This window comes from Hylobates moloch, unplaced genomic scaffold, assembly GCF_009828535.3.
Source record: "Hylobates moloch isolate HMO894 unplaced genomic scaffold, HMol_V3 SCAFFOLD_3, whole genome shotgun sequence".
In the NCBI taxonomy this organism is placed as follows: Eukaryota; Metazoa; Chordata; class Mammalia; order Primates; family Hylobatidae; genus Hylobates; species Hylobates moloch.
In genome coordinates this window covers 10,421,531-10,444,360 of record NW_026652278.1, presented here as the reverse complement: position 1 = coordinate 10,444,360, position 22,830 = coordinate 10,421,531, and the positions used below count along the sequence as shown (strand labels likewise).

At 39.8% G+C, this 22,830-nt stretch overlaps 1 protein-coding gene across 2 annotated transcripts in view; it reads left to right on the top strand.

Annotated features, from left to right (window-relative positions):
- The window catches only part of ACADSB (acyl-CoA dehydrogenase short/branched chain), a 44,851-nt gene extending 25,788 nt beyond the window's left edge, over positions 1-19,063 (top strand). For both annotated transcript variants that reach the window (XM_032175868.2, XM_058435925.1), the window contains exons 3-11: positions 2,810-2,910; positions 5,680-5,886; positions 6,418-6,588; positions 8,261-8,386; positions 9,604-9,696; positions 12,391-12,480; positions 16,246-16,383; positions 18,255-18,354; positions 18,882-19,063. In XM_032175868.2, the coding sequence (XP_032031759.1) occupies positions 2,810-2,910; positions 5,680-5,886; positions 6,418-6,588; positions 8,261-8,386; positions 9,604-9,696; positions 12,391-12,480; positions 16,246-16,383; positions 18,255-18,354; positions 18,882-18,952 (1,097 nt within the window). In that variant the 3' untranslated portion in view covers positions 18,953-19,063. The remainder of the gene's footprint in view (positions 1-2,809; positions 2,911-5,679; positions 5,887-6,417; positions 6,589-8,260; positions 8,387-9,603; positions 9,697-12,390; positions 12,481-16,245; positions 16,384-18,254; positions 18,355-18,881) is intronic.
- The last annotated feature ends 3,767 nt before the right edge of the window (positions 19,064-22,830 follow it).

The following is a 22,830-nucleotide window of genomic DNA, read 5'->3' as shown; positions in this document are numbered from 1 at the left end:
TCTTTTTTTTCCTTTTTTTTTTCGAGATGGAGTCTCACTCTGACACCCAGGCTGGAGTGCAGTGGCGCAATCTTGGCTCACAGCAACCTTTGCCTCCTGGGTTCAAGCGATTCTCCTGCCTCAGCCTCCTGAGTAGCTGGGTCTACAGGCACGTGCCACCATGCCTGGCTAGTTTTTTTGTATTTTGTTTTTTAGTAGAGACGTGGTTTCACCATGTTAGCCAGGATGATCTCCTGAGCTCGTGATCTGCCCTCCTTGGCCTCCCAAAGTGCTGGGATTACAGGCGTGAGCCACCATGCCCAGCCTAGATAGTAGGTTTTCATACTTTACGTGGAATTTAAATTTTACCTTTATCTATGAAATACCTGTAGTTGAAACAGGGAGCCCAAATGAAGCAGAAGTTGTATACCACTAAACCTTAAAGCAGTTTGCATTCATTTATTTATAGGTATAGATATAGGTGTAAAATTATGATATATTTAAACATCCGTAGCAGAACATCAGAACGTTGTTCTTAGAGCATATGGGTGGTAAGTGTATTCGTTTTCTATTGCTTGGTATTGAGTGACTACAAACTTAACAAGTTAAAACAGCACCTGTGTAGTGGCTCACAGTTCCGTAGGTCAGAAGTCCAGCTGGAGCAAGTCCAGGCTCAGGGTCTCAGAAGGTCAACATCAGTGTGTCAGTTGGGCTGTGTTTTCATCCAGAGCTCAGGGTCCTTCCAAGCTCCCATGGTTGTGTCAATATGCAGTTCTTTGCAGTTGCAGGGCTGAGGTCTGGTTGCCCAGCTGGCTGTCAGCCAGAGGTTGTCCCCAACTCCTGGAGGCCTCTGTATTCCTTGCCATGTGGCTCCCTCCATCTTCAAAACCAGTAACTCTCCCTCCCAGCATCAAGTGTCTCTCATTCTTAAAACCTGTTTCACCAGAAAGAGCCTCACCTTTTTTAAGGGCTCACCTGATTAGGTCAGCTCCACCAACTATCATCTCCATGTTTTAAGTTCAGCTGATTTGGGAGCTTAATTGTAAAATCCCTTCACAGCCACACTTAGATTCATGTTTGAATAACTGAGAGAGGACATGTATACACCAGCAGCTGGGAATCTTGGCACTGTCTTAGAACTCTGTCACAATAAGTAAATTTATTTTCTTTCTTTTTTTTTTTGAAATGGAGTTTTGCTCTTTTTGCCCATGTTGGAATGCAATGGCACTATCTCGGCTCACTGCAACCTCTGCCTCCTGGGTTCAAGCGATTCTCCTGCCTCAGCCTCCCAAGTAGCTGAGATTACAGGCGTGTGCCACCATGCCCAGCTAATTTTGTATTTTTAGTAGACATAGGGTTTCACCATGTTAGCGAGGCTGGTCTCAAACTCCTGACCTCAGGTTATCCACCAACCTCGGTCTCTCAAAGTGTTGGGATTACAGGCATGAGCCACTGCACCCAGCTAGTACATTTCTTTTCCTTTGCTCCCTTACCTTTTAGATATGGTCTCGGGGAAGTGAGTTTGGGATAGCTAAGGAAAAACAGGGTGAGTGGTTAAATAGTTTACATAAATCAAAGAATTTGCTTAGAGTATCTTGATTTTCTGTCTTCAGTCATATTTATTTCTTTAGTATCCACCTAGTCTAAGCACAAGCAATAAAGATGGGCAAGAAAAAAATCACTGCTTTTAAGGAACTCAGAGTCTAGTGGCAAAGACAGTCAAATAAAGGAAATAGTTTCAGAATAACATGGTAAATGTCATGGATGTATTTGGGGAGCAAAGCAGAGAACACCTAGAATTTGCTAGGCATGGCAGAAGTGGGCTAAGGAAGCAGTCAGGAAAGGCTTCCCAGAAAGCTTGAGCTGTACCATGAAGGACAAAGTGCAGTTGGCCAGCTGGACAAGGGAAGGGAAGAGATTCTACATAATGGGAGTCGCGTGTGCAGAAACGAAGGACTACTGAAGCAAGCCGCATGCACTGAACTCTCAGTTTAGCCCTTTTGCCTTCTCTGCCGACTTGGTATTACATTGGTAGTAAACTTAAGCAGATATTTTCATCAAAATGATTTCAAAATGCATCTAAGTCTTAAAAACATTAAAAAATGAAACAGTGGTTTTCAGTGGGGGCAAGTTTGCCCCCAGAGGACATTTAGCAATATTTAGAGATGTTTTTGATTGCCTCAACTTAGAAGTGGGGGATGCTCCTGGCGGCTAGTGGGGTCGAGGCCGGGATGCTGCTCAACATCCTGCAATGCACAGGACAGCCCCAAAACAAAGACTCACCTGCCCCAAAATGTCAATAGTGCCAAGGTGGGGAAACCCTGTTCTGTGTGACCACGCAGCTATGAAAAGGACCAGGTTAGATGGGATATGCTGACATAGAAAGATCATCAAGATATGGTTGAGGGGAAGCAAGGCACACACCAGTATGTATCTCATGATTCCTTTGTGTGAACATGTATGTGTACAGGTAAGTATAGATGATTTTCAAAGAAAAGTTTCCAGAAAGAATACATAATAAATTTAAAATTAGTCACCTTTGGGTAGAGTGGAAATGGCTTTCGTTTTTCATTTTGTGCTTCCTTTATTGCTTATGTTTTTGTACCATCTACACATATCATTTATTTTGTGATGTCATCAAGAGTTATAAAGGGATATGGGGAACTACACCTTTCCATGTTAAAAAGAAAACTTTATAAATTCTATTTTAAAAATATAAGAAGGGCACCTGTGTATATTTTAACTTAGTTAAAATGTAAAATTTTGTCAGCAAACTATTAATGTGACTGTCACTTTAACATAGACTTATCAGTAATTATTTTTCCTACAGTTAAAAAATTTGCTGAGGAACAGATTGCACCTTTGGTTTCAACCATGGATGAAAATTCGAAAATGGAGAAATCAGTAATACAAGGATTATTTCAACAAGGGGTATATTTCATAATTCTTCCACTTTCAAGCTTCTATAAAAACATTTTGGCGTTAAAATATATGCATATTTTTAAATTCAGGGACTGTAATGATAGCATAATGAACCCTGCATTTCCCGGTCAAAATTACCTGTTTTCTTTTTTTGGTTGAAATCCTACTTGATATTTATGTACTTAAAAGTTTTTAAAAATGGAATTAACATTTTTAAATTAGAAATACTGTATATTTTAAGGAAAAGTTTGGAAGTAAGATGGTAATTTATTTGTATCTTCAGACCAGTGGTTCTCAACTGGGGGCAGTTTTGCCCTCCAGGGGACATTGGGCAACGTCTAGGGACATCTTTGGTTGCCACAGCTAAGGCCTGCTACTGGCATCTAGTGGGATAGAGACAAGGGATGCCACTCAACATCCTATAGTGCACAGGACAACTGCCACAACAAAGAATTATCCAACCCAATGCCACCGTGAAGAAACCCTACTTTAGATAGTAAAACTTCATAGCATAGTTTATATTCTACCTGAAGCTCTATATAAGTGATAAACTTAGAAGCAGAGGTGATACATGAATTCCACATTAACCAGGCAACAGATTCCCATCTTTCCAAGTCACACAGCTCTTTAATGGAAATACAACATATGAAATAGATACAAGTAAAACCGCTCTCACTGTGAGTAGGGGGAGAGGCTATTAGCATAGGGGCTTCTAGAAGAACATTTTAAAAATCACCACACTCATCATTTCTCACTTCTGCAGAGGTATAAAATATTTTTTTTAATTTTTAATACTAAAGATGTCCCAGAACAAGTGGCTGCTATTCAGAGCCATTGGCCTAAATCTTGTCTGCCATCTGATTTGAAAAATAACCATTGCCACTTAGCTAGATAGTTTTATTTATTTCTGTTTTAAAGCAACCAGCTTCTTTATACCGTGTGTAGTAGCGATTCTTCCATCTTTCTTTTAGCAGTCAAACTCTTGGGAAAATGGAATCTTATGTGGAGCCATAGTGGTCAAACAGGAGCCGATGTGGAGAACAGATGGACTCTGTGAGTCCATTTCTCAGCCAGGTTTTATTTCTATTGCTTGCAGACCCTCTAGGCTTCTGGGAACAGTCTCCTGGTTTCACAGTGTGAGATCTCCCCTGCGGTGGTCATTCCTGCAGCGGGACTGTCTGCAGAGTGATGCATTGCCTGCACCCTGCTACTCATCTCCACAAACTGCTCCTGCGCAGATGCAGCCTCACCTGCCTCCTCACTCCCATTGTCCTGGGTTTTTGGCATAATGGCTTGCAAAAACAATATTTCCACTTTGGGAGAGATTAGTGACTTTTTTAGAGAAGCAATGTCTCTGACATCTGTTCAAGACGTTGTAATGAGGTTTCCGGAGTGCCCTCCTCAGTCCTCAGGCAAACCCAGATCTTTCCGTTCTTCCTCATTTCTGGTTTTCTCACCATTCAGTCACCCCCATTTCTGGTTCTGTTTTCCTGTTGTAGCCCAAAATGTAACAGCCACAGCCCTGACTGCAGCATAGTGTGACTCCAGGAATGTCTAGAGAGAGACTAAGAGAATTATCCTTCTATTAACAGCTGTGGGTTTTGAATCACACATGCACACATTCTCTTTGTGAAATTGAGAGTACTATGTGAGTTTCAGTAACGATGGAACGGGGTCGTTGGAAAGGCTTGGCTGGCACTGGTTGTGTTTACCAGGCCCTCGTGCTTTGGCTAGTGTGGCTCTAGCAAACACCACCACATGTTCTCTGCTAACCATCCTGAACTTATGAAGTGGCGTAAACGGAATGGTCATTCAATTATTAACTTGGCTGAAAAAGTCAAGGTGAAAGAGCCTGACTAGAAGAAACTTTGCCCAATGAAACTATAGACATCCCATTGAGGGGTAGGTTATTTTCTTCTGTTTCCTTATTACACTGAAATCAGCATAAGGTGGGTAGGGCATGTTGAAAAACCAAAACCCCACCTACCTTCTTTAAGCAGGCAACAACAGTTCTTAGCAAGAAAGGTCATCTAAGTATATTTATGTAAGATATTTTCTCATTCCATTAAGTTACCCTTTAAAGCATTTTACCTCTCATTATTTTTTGAATCCCAAAAGGAAGCAAATGATAGCATATAATTTTATCCTTTTCAAATATACAGTTTCTGTTACAGATTTTTTTGTTACTTATGGCAAAATTGCCATACCAAATTAAAATAAAATATACATACAAAATTTTAAAATTAAGAATAATTATGGTGGCTGGGTGCAGTGGCTCACGCCTGTAATCCCAGCACTTTGAGAGGTTGAGGTGGGTGGATCACCTGAGGTCAGGGGTTCGAGACCAGACTGGCCAACATGGCGAAACCCCATCTCTACTAAAAAAAAAAAAAAAAAAAAATTAGCTGGGTGTGATGGTGGGTACCTGTAATCCCAGTGACTTGGGAGGCTGAGGCAGGAGAATTGCTTGAACCCAGGAGGTGTGTAGTAGCGATTCTTCCATCTTTCTTTTAGCAGTCAAACTCTTGGGAAGATGGAATCTTATGTGGAGCCATAGTGGTCAAACAGGAGCCGATATGGAGAACAGATGGACTCTGTGAGGTTGCAGTGAGCTGAGATCGCGCCATTGCACTCCAACCTGGGAGACGGAGCAAGACTCTGTCTCAAAAAAAAAAAAGAATAAATATGGTTACAGTTTATTTTTTAACTTGTTCTTGCAAGAAATTTTGCCATATAAAAACAGCTTTCTTAATCTATGTTGCCTTGTTTTTTCTGTAGTTGATGGGTATTGAAGTTGACCCAGAATATGGAGGCACAGGAGCTTCATTTTTATCCACTGTGCTCGTGATAGAGGAATTAGCCAAAGTTGATGCATCTGTGGCTGTCTTTTGTGAGATCCAGAACACACTAATTAACACACTGATTAGAAAACATGGAACAGAAGAACAAAAGGCCACCTATTTGCCTCAGCTCACTACAGAAAAAGTGAGTTGAGATGAATTGTTGATCTAATGGATCTAATCTTTAGTAAGTTTACAATATTTTCAGGAAAAAAGTAGCTGCAATGTCAACTTTACTATCCAAGACCACAATGCAGTATCATTAAGTCAAGCAATGCTCAATAAATTAATGCTGCTGGAAAAGTACACTCTACCTCTTATTTGCCAGTTGGAAATTTAGAAAATAATCATCAGATAATAAAATTATTTCTTTTTGTCCTAATTATATTTTCTGATACCTTTGTTGATGGTTTCATTTACGTTGTGATGTCTTTCTACTGTAATTATTAAAATCAATTTCAATGAGTATGTGTTCATAAGTCTTTAAATTTGTCTTGGACAAATAGGGTATATTTTTGGAAAATAATACTTTCAGAACACCATTGCTATTTTCATAAATATAGGCTTTTTTTAAAAGCAGCTAAAGATTTGATTTACAAATGTCCATTTTTCCTTATTTGTTATACAGAGTGTAAATACAGTTATTAATTTGGACATTTTTTTCTCCCATATGTAGGTAGGAAGTTTCTGCCTTTCAGAGGCTGGAGCAGGTAGTGACTCATTTGCTTTGAAGACCAGAGCTGATAAAGAGGGAGATTATTATGTCCTCAATGGATCAAAGATGTGGATCAGCAGTGCTGAGCACGCAGGGCTCTTTCTGGTGATGGCGAATGTAGACCCTACCATTGTAAGTTTGAAAATGAAATTTCTTTCTTTGTCCAAACCTCTTCTTTTCTCTTTCTTTATCTTTTCCTCCTTCTGTTTTCTTTTTAGGACTTCATCTTGAACTCTTTAGTCTTATCAGTACTGAAAATGTCAGACTTGAGCTGGCATTTTTTCACTTCATTAATCTCCTAAAGTAAATATTGTTGACAAAATTATTAATTAGAATTGGCCCACCATATCTGTGGATTCGACCAACTCCGGATTGAAAATATTTGGTTAAAAAAAAAAATTCTGCAAAGTTCCAAAAAGTAAAACTCGAATTTGCTTTGCGCCAAGTACCATATTGAATTCACATGAATAAAGTGACGTGCATGTATTATATTAGGTATCAAATAATCTAGAGATGATTTAGAGTCTATTGGAGCATGTGCATAGGTTATATGCAAATATTACACCATTTTATGTAATGTACTTGAGCACTGTCAGATTTTGGTATCCATGGGGGGTCCTCGAACCACTCCCCCACAGATATGGAGGGATGACTGTTTGTGGAGGACCAATTGTTACTTAGCTCCTAATGTGTTATGTAGGAAGCTAATCTTTTTTCTTTTCTTTTTCTTTTTTTTTTTTTGTTATATGGAGTCTTGCTGTATCTCCTAGGCTGGAGTGCAGTGGTGTGATCTCACCTCACTGCAACATCCTCCTCCTGAGTTCAAGCGATTCTCCTGCCTCAGCCTCCCAAGTATATGAGACTACAGGTGCGCACTACCATGCACAGCTAATTTTTGCATTTTTTGTAGAGACAGGGTTTCGCCATGTTGGCCAGGCTAGTCTGGAACTCCTGACGTCGGATGATCTGCCTGCCTCGGCCTCTCAAATTGCTGGGATTATAGGCATGAACCACTGCACCCAGCCCTAATCTTTAATTTTGTTGAATTTCCAATTTTCTGTTTAGTAATGAAGAATTTAAGTACCTATTTAGTACATTTATTTTTAAGAATATTTTATTCAGTTGGAAAATAGACATATAGCAAAATAATAAATATATTTTTTCACCAGTAAATGCAGTATTTTCACTAATGTAGCAGTTGAATTAAATTGTTAAGACTTTTTTTTTTTTTTTTTTGAGATGGAATTTCACTCTAGTTGCCTAGACTGGAGTGCAAGGCCATGATCCCAGCTCACTGCAACCTCCGCCTTCTGGGTTCAAGCAATTCTCCTGCTTCAGCCTCCTGACGGGTGCCTGCCACCATGCCCAGCTAATTTTTGTATTTTTAGTAGAGATGTTGTTTCACCATGTTGGCTAGGCTGGTTTCAAACCCCTGACCTCAGGTGATCCGCCCGACTCGGCCTCCAAAAGTGCTGGGATTACAGGCGTGAGCCACTGCACCTGGCCTAAAACTTTATATAGTAAAATTAAATTGAGAACATGGCATTCTCATGATTATATAATAGTGTAATAATAATTTTAATATTTATGATGGTCTCTGAACAAGTGAAAGAAATGGTAAGGTTCTATAGTTTGGATCTAATGTCCTCTAGTTGCTCTCATTTCATAGTGCCCATGTTGCAATTCTGAGTCCATTAGTATTTATTACCAAAGTCCATTTTTAGTTTTCTTTTTACTTAAACTCTTCAGAAACAAGGCGTTTTATAAATCCAAGTGGTAATAGCATTTTAATTCTTCTTTTTAGGGATATAAGGGAATTACCTCCTTCTTAGTAGATCGTGATACTCCGGGCCTTCATATAGGGAAACCTGAAAACAAATTGGGGCTCAGAGCTTCTTCCACCTGCCCATTAACATTCGAAAATGTCAAGGTGGGTATCTTAGACTAATCAGTAAAAGACTGATGTGAAATAAGCCTTTCATGGAACCACAGGAGGTGTGCAAGACAGTGGTCAAAATATTAAGTGGCTATAAGCACACGCAGGAGAGTATTTTGTAAAACCCTGAACAGTGCTCTTTAGTCATGACCAGATAAATGTACTTTTCACAAAAGTGGAAACTTTTCTGCCCAGAAGCTGTCCTGGGAAGCAAGTGCCAAGAATTCATCCCATTTATGTTTTATAACTTATGTACTTCTGACCACGTATACTTTATAAGCTTGAGACTTGTGAACCAAATGCGGCTGCACAGAAGGAAGTCTGGTGTCAGTGCACTAAAGGCCACAAGATGGGGGTGTTGCTCAGTGAGAGCGGAAACAGCCAGGCTATTAAACGTGAGCAGTGGAAGACCACGGACGTTAGTGCTGGTGCTGGAGAACTCTCTGTAGGTGGGGCAGGTGTTGTGGGCTTTTCCACCACTCATCACAGAGCTTGATCTTTTTTTGCATGGCTGTGGGGAACGAGGGGGAGGATGTCTTTACAGTTGTCATTGGGGCCTCACTACTTCACCCCAACTGTTTTCCTCATTCTTACTTTCCCATTTCTTTCTCCATTCTACCCTGCTCTCTCCCCCAACTACCCATATTATAAAACTAAGTATAGTTTTTTATTATTCTTAATTCTTTATTTTTTTAAACTATGAATAAGCGTTTTAGTCTGTTTCTTCTCTCTTCCTCTTTCCTGTGCATACACCTGTGTATACACATGCACACACGCATATACCCCGCAGTTGATTTTTATGAGGATGAATGGTCTCAACAGCAGAAAGGCTTACTACACTGGTTTTTGCAAGTATTTGCAGATCTTTGTAGTTCCTAATATGTTATCTCACACTGTAGCCTACAGATAAGAATTGGGGGGAAGTATTAATTTATGTTATTGATGAATTCTATGAGATTCCCTTTCTCTAGATTCACTCATCCATTCGATACCCGTGCAAGGCTCTCGAGGATGCAATCATGAACAGCATGGACTTGAGTCCTTTTCCTCAGAGAGCTGTGGAAAAACAGTGTAGAGGGAGACGCAGATGGTGGCAAGTTCTGTGAGAGGGCTAGCACACAAATTGAGAGTCTATGCGTACTTCCAAATATATAATCCAAATGAATCATGTAAAATGAAACTGAGAAATAAGTGCACATTTGTATTTTCAGGTTCCAGAAGCCAATATCTTGGGACAAATTGGACATGGCTATAAGTATGCCATAGGGAGTCTTAATGAAGGTAGAATAGGAATCGCTGCACAGGTAAGTCGGATTTAAACTCTTCCATGACGCGAGTCAATTAAACTGTGAAAAGAAAAAATGCAATGAGACCAGTGAATATTTGGAAGCTTGTGGACACAAGATGGCACCGTTCCCTTACATGAGGGATAGAATGGCTTATTTCTTTCAAATTCCCTTTTGGTCAATTATGTAAGTGTCCATAGAACCAAACAATGGCTTGGTGGTAACAGTGTTTCTGCTTTGAGAACATTAAAGTATTATCTAATACCTGAACTGATAACTTTTAAAATGTATTGTAAATTAAATGTGGCACTTTAAAAAAAATCAACTTTTCAAGCATGAAATTCATTCTGGAAGGAATTTTTTACATTAAGAATAAATAATATTCATTCCACTGTGTAATAAAGATCTCTTATCTATAGTTAATAAAAGATTTGTTGCTTACTGTTTTACATGTGAAAACTGGGCAATTTTTTTGGCGGCACATGAAATAAAATAGCCACAGTTAAGTAGATACATAAAATGAGAACTATTCAAAAATTTTTTTTTACCAAATTTGGCTTTTATAGTGCATATTGCATTTTTCTATTAAGTAATATCAGTTATTTTCCAGATTAACAAAATGAATAAGTTCTTTGGCTTTACTTTAGTGTCATTTTTGTAGAGTGTATATATATATATATATATTTTTTTTTTTTTTTTTTGAGATGGAGTCTCGCTCTGTTGCCCAGGCTGGAGTGCAGTGGTGCGATCTCGGCTCACTGCAAGCTCCGCCTCCTGGGTTCATGCTATTCTCCTGCCTCAGCCTCCCTAGTAGCTGGAACTACAGGTGCCCACCACCACGCCCAGCCAATTTTTTGTATTTTTAGTAGAGATGAGGTTTCACCGTGTTAGCCAGAATGGTCTCAATCTCCTGACCTCGTGATCCACCCGCCTTGGCCTCCCAAAGTGCTGGGATTACAGGCGTGAGCCACCACGCCCAGCCTTTGTAGAGTATGTTTTTAATCAGTGATTATACAAAACTCAAGAACTTAGAGCTTTTCAATTTTGAAGATGTTACATATAAGCTATTGGAATAAATATTAGATTATTACTCTAGATTTTTTTCTGCTGCTGTTACTTTGCTAACTATTTTTAGACCAAAACTTCGTCCAGTTTTCCTACGATGCTAGACAGTGTGTCACTAAAGAATATTGTTTTATCAGTTCTCTTAAAAGTTTTTCTGTGATTCAACTTAGTTAGATATGACATTAAAAACTACAATACTAGATCTCATTTTTTTCAGACATATAAATAATATAGATGTTCTGGCAATAAAATACACGGCCTGGGTTTCAGTCTAATTACTCCAAGTTATCTAATAACCTAATTAAAAGTTAAGGTCAGGTAGTTACTAGCTCAGTGGATGCCTTTGAGAGGAAGAGGCACATGGAGTGCAACAGTGAACTGAAGGCATCTGTCCTCGAAACCTTGCAGGCAGAGAGAATTCAGGTTTTCAGTGTTTGTAGTAGAAACATTTTGCTGAGGTAGAAAAGCCCATTTTGATGGATTACTGATCATTTCTGTCTTCATGTCCATATAGGATATTATTTATGTACAAATTTTAGCTGTAAAGGTATAGTTACATCATCTTATCTCACAGCCAAGAGTGCAGTGAGTCTGCTGCCTCATTTGAATTTGGGATTTGTGGTTTTCTTGTGCCTTTAATTTTTAACATGTTATTCTGTTTTCTAGAGAGTTCAAAATAAAAGACTAAAAGAAAATGTGAATGAATACTAATGAAATAAAGTGATAAGTGTGCTGGGCATTTCCCCCCAAAGCTTTAGCTATTGATTTTCTAAAACCATAATTTGACATAATTAGTGATTTAATGGCTACCTAATGTTGAAATTTAGAAACCATTTCTAAGCTTGAATCATATAATAGATATGAAAGTTGGTTAGCAATGAGACAGTTCAGCTAAAATTGTCACCATGTCCTGTGTAAATTAATGTTTTTACTAGATGCTTTCTATCCATTGTTCTCAACCCTAGCTGTGTTTTAAGTCAGTAAGGAGTTTTACAGAGTTGAGGTTTAGGTCACACTCCTCCACCTACTCTACTCCCAAGATTTGGATTCAGTCATTAGGCCTGGGTATTAGTATTGTTTTAAATCAGGTTCCCCAAATGATTCTATGGTACACCTCGGGTTCAGAACCACTGCTCTCTTATGTTCTAATGCCCTGCCATTGAAGCTCTCATTAATCCTAATCATATACAAAATAGATGAGAAGGTGGAAAGTTAAGAAGTAACCTTCCATATTTTACTTCTAGAAGAACTGGAGGGCATTCCTCTATAGTCTTCAAGGCCAGTTCTGAGCAAAACTTCTATAGCTCATTTTATACCTGGAGAATCAAAGCTTAAAGAAGATTCCTAAAAAGTAATCTTAACCTAAAAAGGTTGTGTGAACACAGCCTTGCTGGGAGATTTATCTCTGCTAGAATTAAATATGCTCATATTCACATGAAATCGCTCAAAATTTTCTCCCAATTATTGGAAGTTCAGTTCTACAAATGCAGTGGGTGAAGATGTGTTATTAACACACACCTCACCATCTCAGCATCTCCAGTTCTTCCCCTACCCCAATCATTCAATTTATGTTTAGAAGGAATTCACAACTTGGATAATTAAACTTGTAACAAAATAAGAAATTCCGATCTTTTTTTTTTTTAACAGATGCTGGGACTGGCGCAAGGATGTTTTGACTACACTATTCCATATATTAAAGAAAGGGTACAATTTGGCAGAAGACTATTTGATTTTCAGGTAATTATGAGGGTCTTCCTGCTGTGCTGGACTTCCCCAGCTTCCTGTTAATGAAGGGCTGTGTTGAATTCCATGGAGGGAATCCCTTCAGGGAGATTTTAATGGGAGATGGGTAGGGGAGGAAAGAATAGGTCTCAGGGAGTGTGCTTGTGAATGCCTTGATCTTTGCCAAGGGCAGAGCAGTAGTCCTTGAGGCCCAGCTGTGGCATGATTCAGGATATCTTGGTGAGCACCATGAAGCTGTCTCCTCACTGCTTCAGAAGCTCAGGGCAGGGAGTCTGGAGTCAGACTTCCTGGATTCAAATCCTGGTTCTTTTACTTACCAGCTTTAGGCCTTAGGCAAGTGACCTCATTCTAGTCTTAAACTGCCTCATCTATAAAATAAAGGTAAAACTACTTACTTACCCAGTTTTAAATGAGGTATGTGTAAAGTGTTTCACACATTGCATGGGTATAACATGTGCTCAGTAAATGATAACACTTGTTATGGGTCCCCTATTCAGACCAGAACCATGTGGTAATCCTCAGAGGACTGTACTTTGACACCTACGTCTCATGGAAGATACAGTTTGCTGCATTAAATACAAATGAGGTGCACTCAGCCAAGCACTTGGGTAATACTGATTTGGTCCAGTGCCGCGGCTTCTCAGAGCTCACTAGGCAATCTGGGGATTGCTTGGTGGCAGTGGTATTCTTCCTGCCCTCCTTGAGGTCTTGCCAGGGCGGAGGCAGCCTGGAGTGGCAGCTTAGCAAACCTTTTAGGCAACCTGAAGGCATGTCACCTAAAATTCCAGAATAATTACTTTACATGGTTGCAAAACCTCCCCTTAAGCAGCTCTAGGCTCCAAGTACAATTTATGATTGCATTGCCAACTGTCATGTTGCATTGTCTTCAGGTTTATAATAACAACTAGGCATCCTATGGGCACACTCAGATTGCACATGTGTAGAGATACGAGGCTGTGGACATGCATAGTCAGTTCAAGACCCAGAAGGACTGAGCGTGGCAGGCCTGGCCAGTGCCTACCACAGCCCATACTGTCATTCCCATCTTATGCCTAGGAACCCGAAGCACATGGAGGCTGAGTTCCCAAGGTCATAAAGCTAATATGGTGCCAAAAGTAGAGGTTTTTTTTGTCTTGGCTTCTAGTCGGATTTTCATTATACTGGAGTACTTTCTCAGCCAGCTACCACAAAGATTGCAGTGAAAGAGACAGAATGTAAAGGTTGTTTTGAAGGGAGGCTTTGATCTTCTTTATGCACAGGAAACTATGTTCTTGTGCATATAGATAGATAGATCAATAGACAGAAGGGGTCAGCTATACTAACAGGTGTAATCATAATGACATCTTTAGAGATGCCTAGTATGGGTAGTTAAAAGAACACTTAGATTTTTAAAATTTATTTATTTATTTATTTATTTATTTATTTATTTTTTGAGATGGAGTCTCACTCTGTCACCCAGGCTGGAGTGCAGTGGCGCTATCTTGGCTCACTGCAAGCTCTGCCTCCCAGGTTCACACTGTTCTCCTGCCTCAGGTTCCCGAGTAGCTGGGACTGCAGGCACCCACCACCACGCCCAGCTAATTTTTTGTATTTTTAGTAGAGACAGAGTTTAACCATGGTCTCGATCTCCTGACCTCATGGTCTGCCCGCCTCGGCCTCCCAAAGTGCTGGGATTACGGGTGTGAGCCACCGTGCCCAGCCTAATTTATTTTTTAAAAATTTTGTGGGTACACAGGTACCCACAAACATTTATGAGGTACGTGAGATGTTTTGATAGAGACATGCTATGTGAAATAAGCACATCAAAGAGAAGAAATTTTGATCTTAAAAAGCAACATTATTACAGCTGTATAATGCTTTGATTAAAGTTAGTAGAGTTTTTTTCTAACACATTAGCTTATGTTTGCTTTGCATGCATTCATTCATATCTTTCTGACCTCGAGACTACATGGTCCTTGAGGGTAGAGACCAGCCTATTCATCTTTATTAATTTCAATTGTTTATTCACTATAGATTTATTTAGCATGTTCTCCATGCCAGGCCTTGTGTTCACAGTGTAGTTAGGGAACGAGTATTCAGCAATGGTGAGTTCTTCAGAGCGGGAGACATGCCTCAGTCACTTTCCTGCCTCTCTCAGTACTTAATGTGGCAAATGGAATAGACAGCATGGATGGAGACTGTAAGTTTAATTGAACTGAATGTATTTTGCAAAAATAATCAGAATCTCTGAGTTCCACATAAAAAGCCAAATTCCTAGAACAGTGATACTTGCATAGAAACAGACAAATTCACTGATGGAACAAAACAGAAAAGCCAGAAATAGACCCATGCATGTATGCAGATTTGATGTATGATAGAAATGGCATTACAGATCACTGAGTGGGAATATTCTTTCTATGTGAGAAAATAATGAAACTGTATTCCTACCTCACACCATACACAGAAAATAGATGTCAGATGTAAAGACATGATCTTAAAAGCAAAACTTTAAAGATTTTAGGAGAAAACAGAGAATATCTTTATAACCCCACGGTAAGAAAGGTTTTTGTAAACAGACACGAAAGGGACTAATCCTAAAGATCAGATGGGTGGTAAGATTGGTAAGTTTTTTTCCTTGAAATATGCCATAAAGTGAAAAGATAAATCACAGGGGAGAAGATATTGACTCTGCACATAGGTTCGTGGGTGTTTAACTTACTATTATGCTTCATAGCCTACATATACGGAACATCGTCTCTTTTTGCACATACGAAATTGTTGTGTGTATCACATATTTCAGAAAGAGAAAGAGAAGAATCTGTAGGGTATTAGCAAACAGTGCTGTTTTTCTCCAGCTTGTCCCTGTCTTTTGTTTAGGAAAGGCCATTCCTGGGATTCGTGTGTGATTGCCTTAATCAAGGTTCACTGTCTTAATATTCATCACACATTATTGTAATTATTTGTCTGTTCTCCCTGCTGGACTATATATTATAAATCATGAGAACAAGGAACCCTTGTTCCTTTTAATATATTATAATATATTACACTGGCTGTAATATTCAGTGTGCTGCCTCCATCACTCAGGGTGGTGTCTGCCATCTCAGAGGTGCCCAATAACTATCTGGGTGGATGGATAGGTTAGGCATGAGAAACATTTCAGTTTGTAGTAAACATCTGTGCCTGTTATTTGCAGGAAATTGTTTATAAATGTTAATGTTTGTATTCTGGCTCACTAAGTTAACTGTTGTTTCTTTCATTGGCAAACATTTAGTGTAGACCTAATCACCCTCTAAAATTTCAGGGTGGTAGTAATTGGTGCTTCAAATATTCTTTATTGCTTTGTAGCTAACATTTTTAATGCCTAGAAGCCATATGCAAAATCAAAATTTTCTTAATTCAAGCAAATAAAGAATATATTCAAAGTTTTGCTGTGCCAGGATTTCATTTAAGCTCAATTTTGATCAAAAGAGAGTTGAAATAATTATTAAATATAACAGTCAAGTTTTTAAACCTAACTTTGTGATACTTTACTATTTGAATCTTGACAATCATGAAGAATTACATGAACTTTGAAGTTTTTCTAGGAAAATAGGATTTAACAATACTTATAGTGTCACATTTCATTTTAGTTAACTCATTTTAAAGTATTTAAAAGACGTGAATGTAAATTTCCTTTGGGGTATATTTTGAGTCTGTCAGTGTTGTGTATCTAGGCAGGACTTTGAGGTTGAGGTGCTTTTTTGAAATCATAATTCTCTAACTTGGTCCTTACTGTTACAGGGCCTCCAACACCAAGTGGCTCACGTGGCCACCCAGCTGGAAGCTGCAAGATTACTAACATACAATGCTGCTAGGCTTTTAGAAGCTGGAAAGCCATTCATAAAAGAAGCATCAATGGCCAAATACTATGCATCAGAGGTAAAAAAAAAAAAAAAAAGGAAAAAGTAATTCAGCCTTCTTTTTTTTTTCAGATATATACTTATTAACATTTTCTCTTGGGAATGTTGATTGTACTTTAGTTGTTTTTCAAGTTACCATAACATGGACTTTTATTTCTTATAATAGAAAAGCAAAAAAGGAAAACTGCCGTAGGAAAACACTTGAATTCTCTGAGGTCTCAATGTTTCATTGAGTAGCCCAGCTCAGCTAGACCACCCATCTCAAACTGCCATAGGAAAACCTTCAGTTCTGTGAGGTCTCGATGTTTCGTGAGTAGCCCAGCTCAGATAGACCACCCATCTCAAACCCATGGCTGAGCCTCCTCTGAATGAGGGTGTCAAGCCTATGGTGTCAAGTTCGGGCAAAGTGAATGCCGTGGAAGATGATGGGTCCATCATATGAACAAATCAGATTTAAAACACCAAGAAAAGATTGTCTAAAACGTTCTACTCATACATTTGCTTTCTAGAGCTAACACATTAGACTGTGGCTGGAGAATTTAGGCAAATCATTGGGCAGCTGTTTCGCAGCCTCAGCGGTATCTTATTCATTCCATGGCTTTAAATTCTCATTTAACCTCTCCAGCCCGTAAATTTAAATATCCTGCCTCAACTTCTTTCTGAATTCCAGACAAACATGTCCAACTTCTGCTTCACCATCAGAACCTGAGCATCATCTTGACCCCCTGCTTTCCCTCACCCCCCACATTGAGTCCAGCATCATTTGCTATGATTCTACCCCCAAAAGATTCCTTGAATGGTGTGTTTGTCTCCCTCTCCACTGCCATCTCTGTACTTCAGTCACCTCGCTGCCCTCCTGGTCCCTGGTGCGTCCTCCCATCCAGCCTCTCTCCTTTTTCAAAGTGGCGGTGAGGCCATGTCACCTTCCAGCTTTAACCCTTTAGTGTCTTCTCACAACAAATGGAACTCTATCCATACTAGATTCCAATTGCTGCTATAACAAATTAGCAAAAAGTCAGGGACCTAAAACAATGCAATTTCATTTTCTGTCACTTCTAGAGGTCAGAAATCTGAAATGGGTCTCACTGGAATACAGGGGCTGCCTTTCTGCAGTTCTGGCTGACAGTTGTTTCCAGCTTCTAGGAGCTGCTCACATTCCTTGACTCGTAGCCCGTTCCTCCATTTTCAAAGCCAACAACGTAGCATGTTCAGATCTCTCTCTGTCTCTGCTTCTTGTCTCCGTGGTCACATCACCTTCCATGACTAACTCTCCTGCCTCCTCCTTTTCCTTATAAGGACTCCTGTGATTATATCACAGCCACCCAGATAATTCAGTATAATCTCTTCATCTCATGTCCTTATCCACATCTGCAGAGTCCCTATTGCCATGGAAGGCAGCATATTCACAGCTCTGAGGGCTAGGATGTGGACGTCCTTGAGGGGCCATTCTGCAGGGTCTGTCACTCCTCCATCCTCTTTTCACACTTCACCCCGATCCCAGCCCACTGGCTGTCTCAGGGGCTGGAAGTTGAAGAGTTCATTCTCCCCTTGGAGGCTTTCCACATGTTGGTCCTCAGCTTGAAATGTCCCCTAGCTCGTCCGTTAGGCCCCCAGTAAACATTTCCTGAATAAATGGTATCTCTCAGCACGGAGATTCATGTGAACAATGCTCTAATTTCTTAAGAAAATGGGGATTCTGTGAGTTAATAGGATGTTTTACAGAAATAGTATGGAGAATGGGACTGAAGAGACAATGCTAGTTTAGAGGATAACTTTAGTCCTTCCAGTGCCACTAACAGTGAATCCATGTTGCTGAAAACGTTACCCAGAAGTGTTTATCATGTATAAGTTATGTGGTTTCAGTGTGTGATTTGCGCTTGCTTTTGGTAGATTGCAGGACAAACAACGAGTAAATGTATCGAGTGGATGGGGGGAGTAGGCTACACCAAAGATTACCCTGTGGAGAAGTACTTCCGAGATGCAAAGATTGGTAAATAGATTTTATTTTTACATTTTATTTTGTTTTATTTGCCTCTGTAGGTATTTTGGCTGTTTTATTTGTCGATTTTATCCTAGGCAAAAGCAATTTTAATTTCTTCAGTATATGTTTAGTGGCTCTCTTTATGTGGCTGGATTTTTTTCTTACCTTGTCCTTCAAAAAAAATTGTTCTATATTTTTTAAAAATATCAAATTGCCTTTTTAAGTGCCTCAACAGGCTTTTTAGTAAAACTGCCACAAATAACAGTCTGAGCTTATGCATCAATTGTTGAAGAATCAAAATATTCAACTTTTGATTACACTTTAGTCAGTTTAATACTGATCCTGGACATCAAGAAACCAAATGGAAAATTGTCATCTCTTAGTCAAAATTACTCTGTGAAATAGTACCATATTCAGGGGACATCAAGTGATGTGACTAGTAACTGTTTTATAGCAAGCGCAGAGGTGATGTTTATAGATCTTGTCTTAACCATGTGCCAACTCCTCATTGTTCCTTCTGCTTCCTTTTGCTTAAGGTACGATATATGAAGGAGCTTCCAACATCCAGTTGAACACCATTGCAAAGCATATCGACGCAGAATACTGACGTCTGGAGGAGTGGGACCCCTCCCTGGTGTCACTGCTGTAAAATTTTAAACTGTTAAGTCTTGTTGGGAGTAAGTGCCTTGCATGGGAATAAACTTCCACAGCATTCAAATATTTTATTGAAGCCCTTAGTCAAAGTCCGGGGGTTGGCCTTTTTGGTTTTCTCTTTTCAGGCTGTTTAACTTAGGCACAGGAGATCCACTTTTAAACTTGGGAAATAAGCACCTGCATTTTTTTCCAAAACTGTTTTTAAAGCTCTGTACATATATATTTTTAATTTGAGACAGAGTCTCACTCTGTCACCCAGGCTAGAGTGCAGTGGCACGATCGCAGCTCACTACAGCCTCGACCTCATGGGTTCCAGTGATTCTCATGCCTCATCCTCCCAAGTAGCTGGAACTACAGGTGTGCACCACCATGCCTGGCTCATTTTTGTGTTTTTAGTAGAGATGGGGTTTTACCATATTGCCCAGGCTGGTCTTCTGGCTTCAAGATATCGCCCACCTTGGCCTCCCAAAGTGCTGGGATTACAGGGATGAGCTACCGTGCCTGGCTGGATATTTACATTATCATTCTAGTTTCAGAGTATACAGAAGTTTCATCCCATCGTTTGGAAAAATAAAGGCATCTGAAGTACAACATTACTTATAGAAATAGTTTATATTCCTATTAAATCTTAATCTTGTAGCATCAGAGAAATATTTGTTACATAGTAGGCAATTTTTATCCAATACTTTTTAGATTCAACTCTAAGTTGCAAGTGAAGTCAAAACTGATGAAAATTTATTTAGAAAAATCTAAAAATTCTGGTTTTAAATATGAGAATCAGTGGAAAATAAGGGTATAATTTTGTAGGTCATATAATTGAAGAAAATTATTTTAACAATGTAAAGCAATATGATTTGTTACTATAATTAACCTGTATAAAAGATACATTTTATGGTGGTTTCAGTAGGTCATTTTAAAAACCAATATGCATTAGTTTTCAAGTATAAGGTTTAAGTAATTTGATTTAATAATCAGAAAATATTCAATACAATGTTGGATATCCTGTCATGCACTATTTTTCAGTTGACAATTTCTGTATTTTAATTGAATACTGTTTCTTCAGTCATTGTTATTGCACTTTATCCTGAATAATAATTCAGAAATTGGGTTTTGGTTCAGTGATTCTCAAGAGAAAGATCTCTTGCCCATTAAGAAGTGTATCAAAATCTCATAAGGAATGAGGGAGAGAAGGGGGCTGTAGAGTTTGAAAAAGCATATTCAATATTAAAATAATTTTATATTTGGGAAGGCAAAAATGAATCTATTGTTTTGCCATATAGGTTATAAACAGGCAAAATGCAATAAAATATATATCTGGTTGTATTTGTCTGTTTTCACGCTGCTTATAAAGACATACCCGATACCGGGAAGAAAAAGAAGTTTAATTGGACTTACAGTTCCACATGACTGGGGAGGCCTCAGAATCATGGTGGGAGGCAAAAAGCACTTCTTACATGGTGGCAGCAAGAGAAAATGAGAAAGAAGCAAAAGTGGAAACCCCTAATAAACCTATCAGACCTTGTAAGACTTACTATCACGAGAATAGCATGGGAAAGACTGGCCCCCATGATTCAATTACCTCCCGCAGGTCCCTCCCACAACACATGGGAATTCTGAGAGATACCATTTAAGTTGAGATTTCTGTGGGGACACAGCCAAACCATATCATTCTACCCCTGGCCCCTCCAAATCTCATGTCCTCACATTTCAAAACCAATCATGCGTTCCCAACAGTCCCCCAAAGTCTTAACTCATTTCAGCATTAACCCAAAAGTCCGCAGTCCAAAGTTTCATCTGAGACAAGGCAAGTCCCTTCCACTTATGAACCTGTAAAATCAAAAGTAAACTAGTTACTTCCTAGATACAATGGGGGTACAGGTATTGGGTAAATACAGCCATTCCAAATGGGAGAAATTGGCCAAAACAAAAGGGGTAACAGGGCGCATGCAAGTCCAGAATTCAGCAGAGCAGTCAAATTTTAAAGCTCCAAAATGATCACCTTTGACTCCATGTCTCACATCCAGATTATGCTGATGCAAGAGGTAGGTTCCCATGGTCTTGGGCAGCTCCGCCCCTGTGGCTTTGCAGGGTACAGCCTCTCTCCTGGCTGCTTTCATGGGCTAGCATCGGGTGTCTGTGGCTTTTTCAGGTGCACAGTGCAAGTTGTCCATGGATCTACCATCCTGGGGTCTGGAAGACAGTGGCCCTCTTCTCACAGCACCACTAGGTGGTGCCCCAGTAGGGACACTGTGCGGGGGCTCCAACCCCACATTTCCCTTCTGCACTGCCCTAGAAGAAGTTCTCCATGAGGGCCCCACCCCTGCAGCAAACTTCTGTCTGGGCATCCAGGCATTTCCATACATCTTCTGAAATCTAGGCGGAGGTTCCCAAACCCCAATTCTTGACTTCTGTGCACCCACATGCTCAACACCACTTGGGAGCTGTCAAGGCTTGAGGCTTCCACCCTCTGAAGCCACAGCCCAAGCTGTACATTGGCCCCTTTCAGCCACAGCTGGAGCAGCTGGGACACAGGGCACCAAGTCCCTAGACTGCACATAGCATGGGAACCCTGGGCCCAGCCCATGAAACCACTTTTTCTTCCTGGGCTCCAGGTCTGTGATGGGAGGGCCTGCCAGGAAGTTCTCTCACATGGCCTGGAGACATTTTCCCAATGGTCTTGGGGATTAACATTAGGCTTCTTGCTACTTATGCAAATTTCTGCAGCCAGCTTGAATTTCTCCCCAGAAAATGGATTTTTCTTTTCTATTGCGTAGTCAGGCTGCAAATTTTCCAAACTTTTATGCTCTGCTTCCCTTATAAAACTGAATGCCTTTAACAGCACCCAAGTTGTCTCTGGAATGCTTTGCTGCTTAGAAATTTCTTCCACCAGATACCCTAAATCATCTCTCTCAAGTTCGAAGTTCCACAAATCTCTAAGGCAAGGGCAAGATGCTGCCAGTCTCTTTGCTAAAACATAACAAGAGTCACCTTTGCTCCAGTTCCCAACAAGTTTTTCATCTCCATCTGAGACCACCTCAGCCTGAATTTTATTGTCAATATTGCTATCAGCATTTTGGGCAAAGCCATTCAACAAGTATCTAGGAAGTTCCAGACTTTCCCACATTTTCCTGTCTTCTTCTGAGCCCTTAAAACTGTTCCAACCTCTGCCTGTTACCCAGTTCCAAAGTTGCTTTCATATTTTTGGCTATCTTTTCAGCAATGCCCCACTCTACTGTTAGCAGTTTACTGTATTAGTCTGTTTTCATGCTGCTGATAAAGACATTCCTCAAGATTGTGAAGAAAAAGAGGTTTAATTGGACTTACAGTTCCACATGGCTGGGGAGGCCTCAGAATCATGGTGGGAGGCGAAAAGCACTTCTTACATGGTGGTGGCAAGAGAAAATGAAGAAGAAGCAAAAGTGGAAACCCCTGATAAACCCATCAGATCTCATGAGACTTACTATCATGAGAATAGCACAGGAAAGACTGGCCCCCATGATTCAATTACCTCCCCCTGGGAATTCCAGAAGATAAATTCAAGTTGCAATTTCAGTGGGGACACAGCCAAACCATATCACTGGTGATGCCACTTCTTCAGTATTAGGGATTCTCAGAAGAGACCCCCTCTGTGGCCTGAGTCCCCTCAGGAGGAAGGTGGACAACAGAGAAATGAGAGTTTTGATATTTTCTGAAAGAGGAACATGTGTTAGAGATGAAAAATGTTCCAAGTCTCATGCAGTTGCTTAGAATAATCATTACTGTTACATGAGAAATATTTTAGTACTTTAATGAAAGGATAATGTTTATTTAAAAAACCTGACTTTTCCAGAG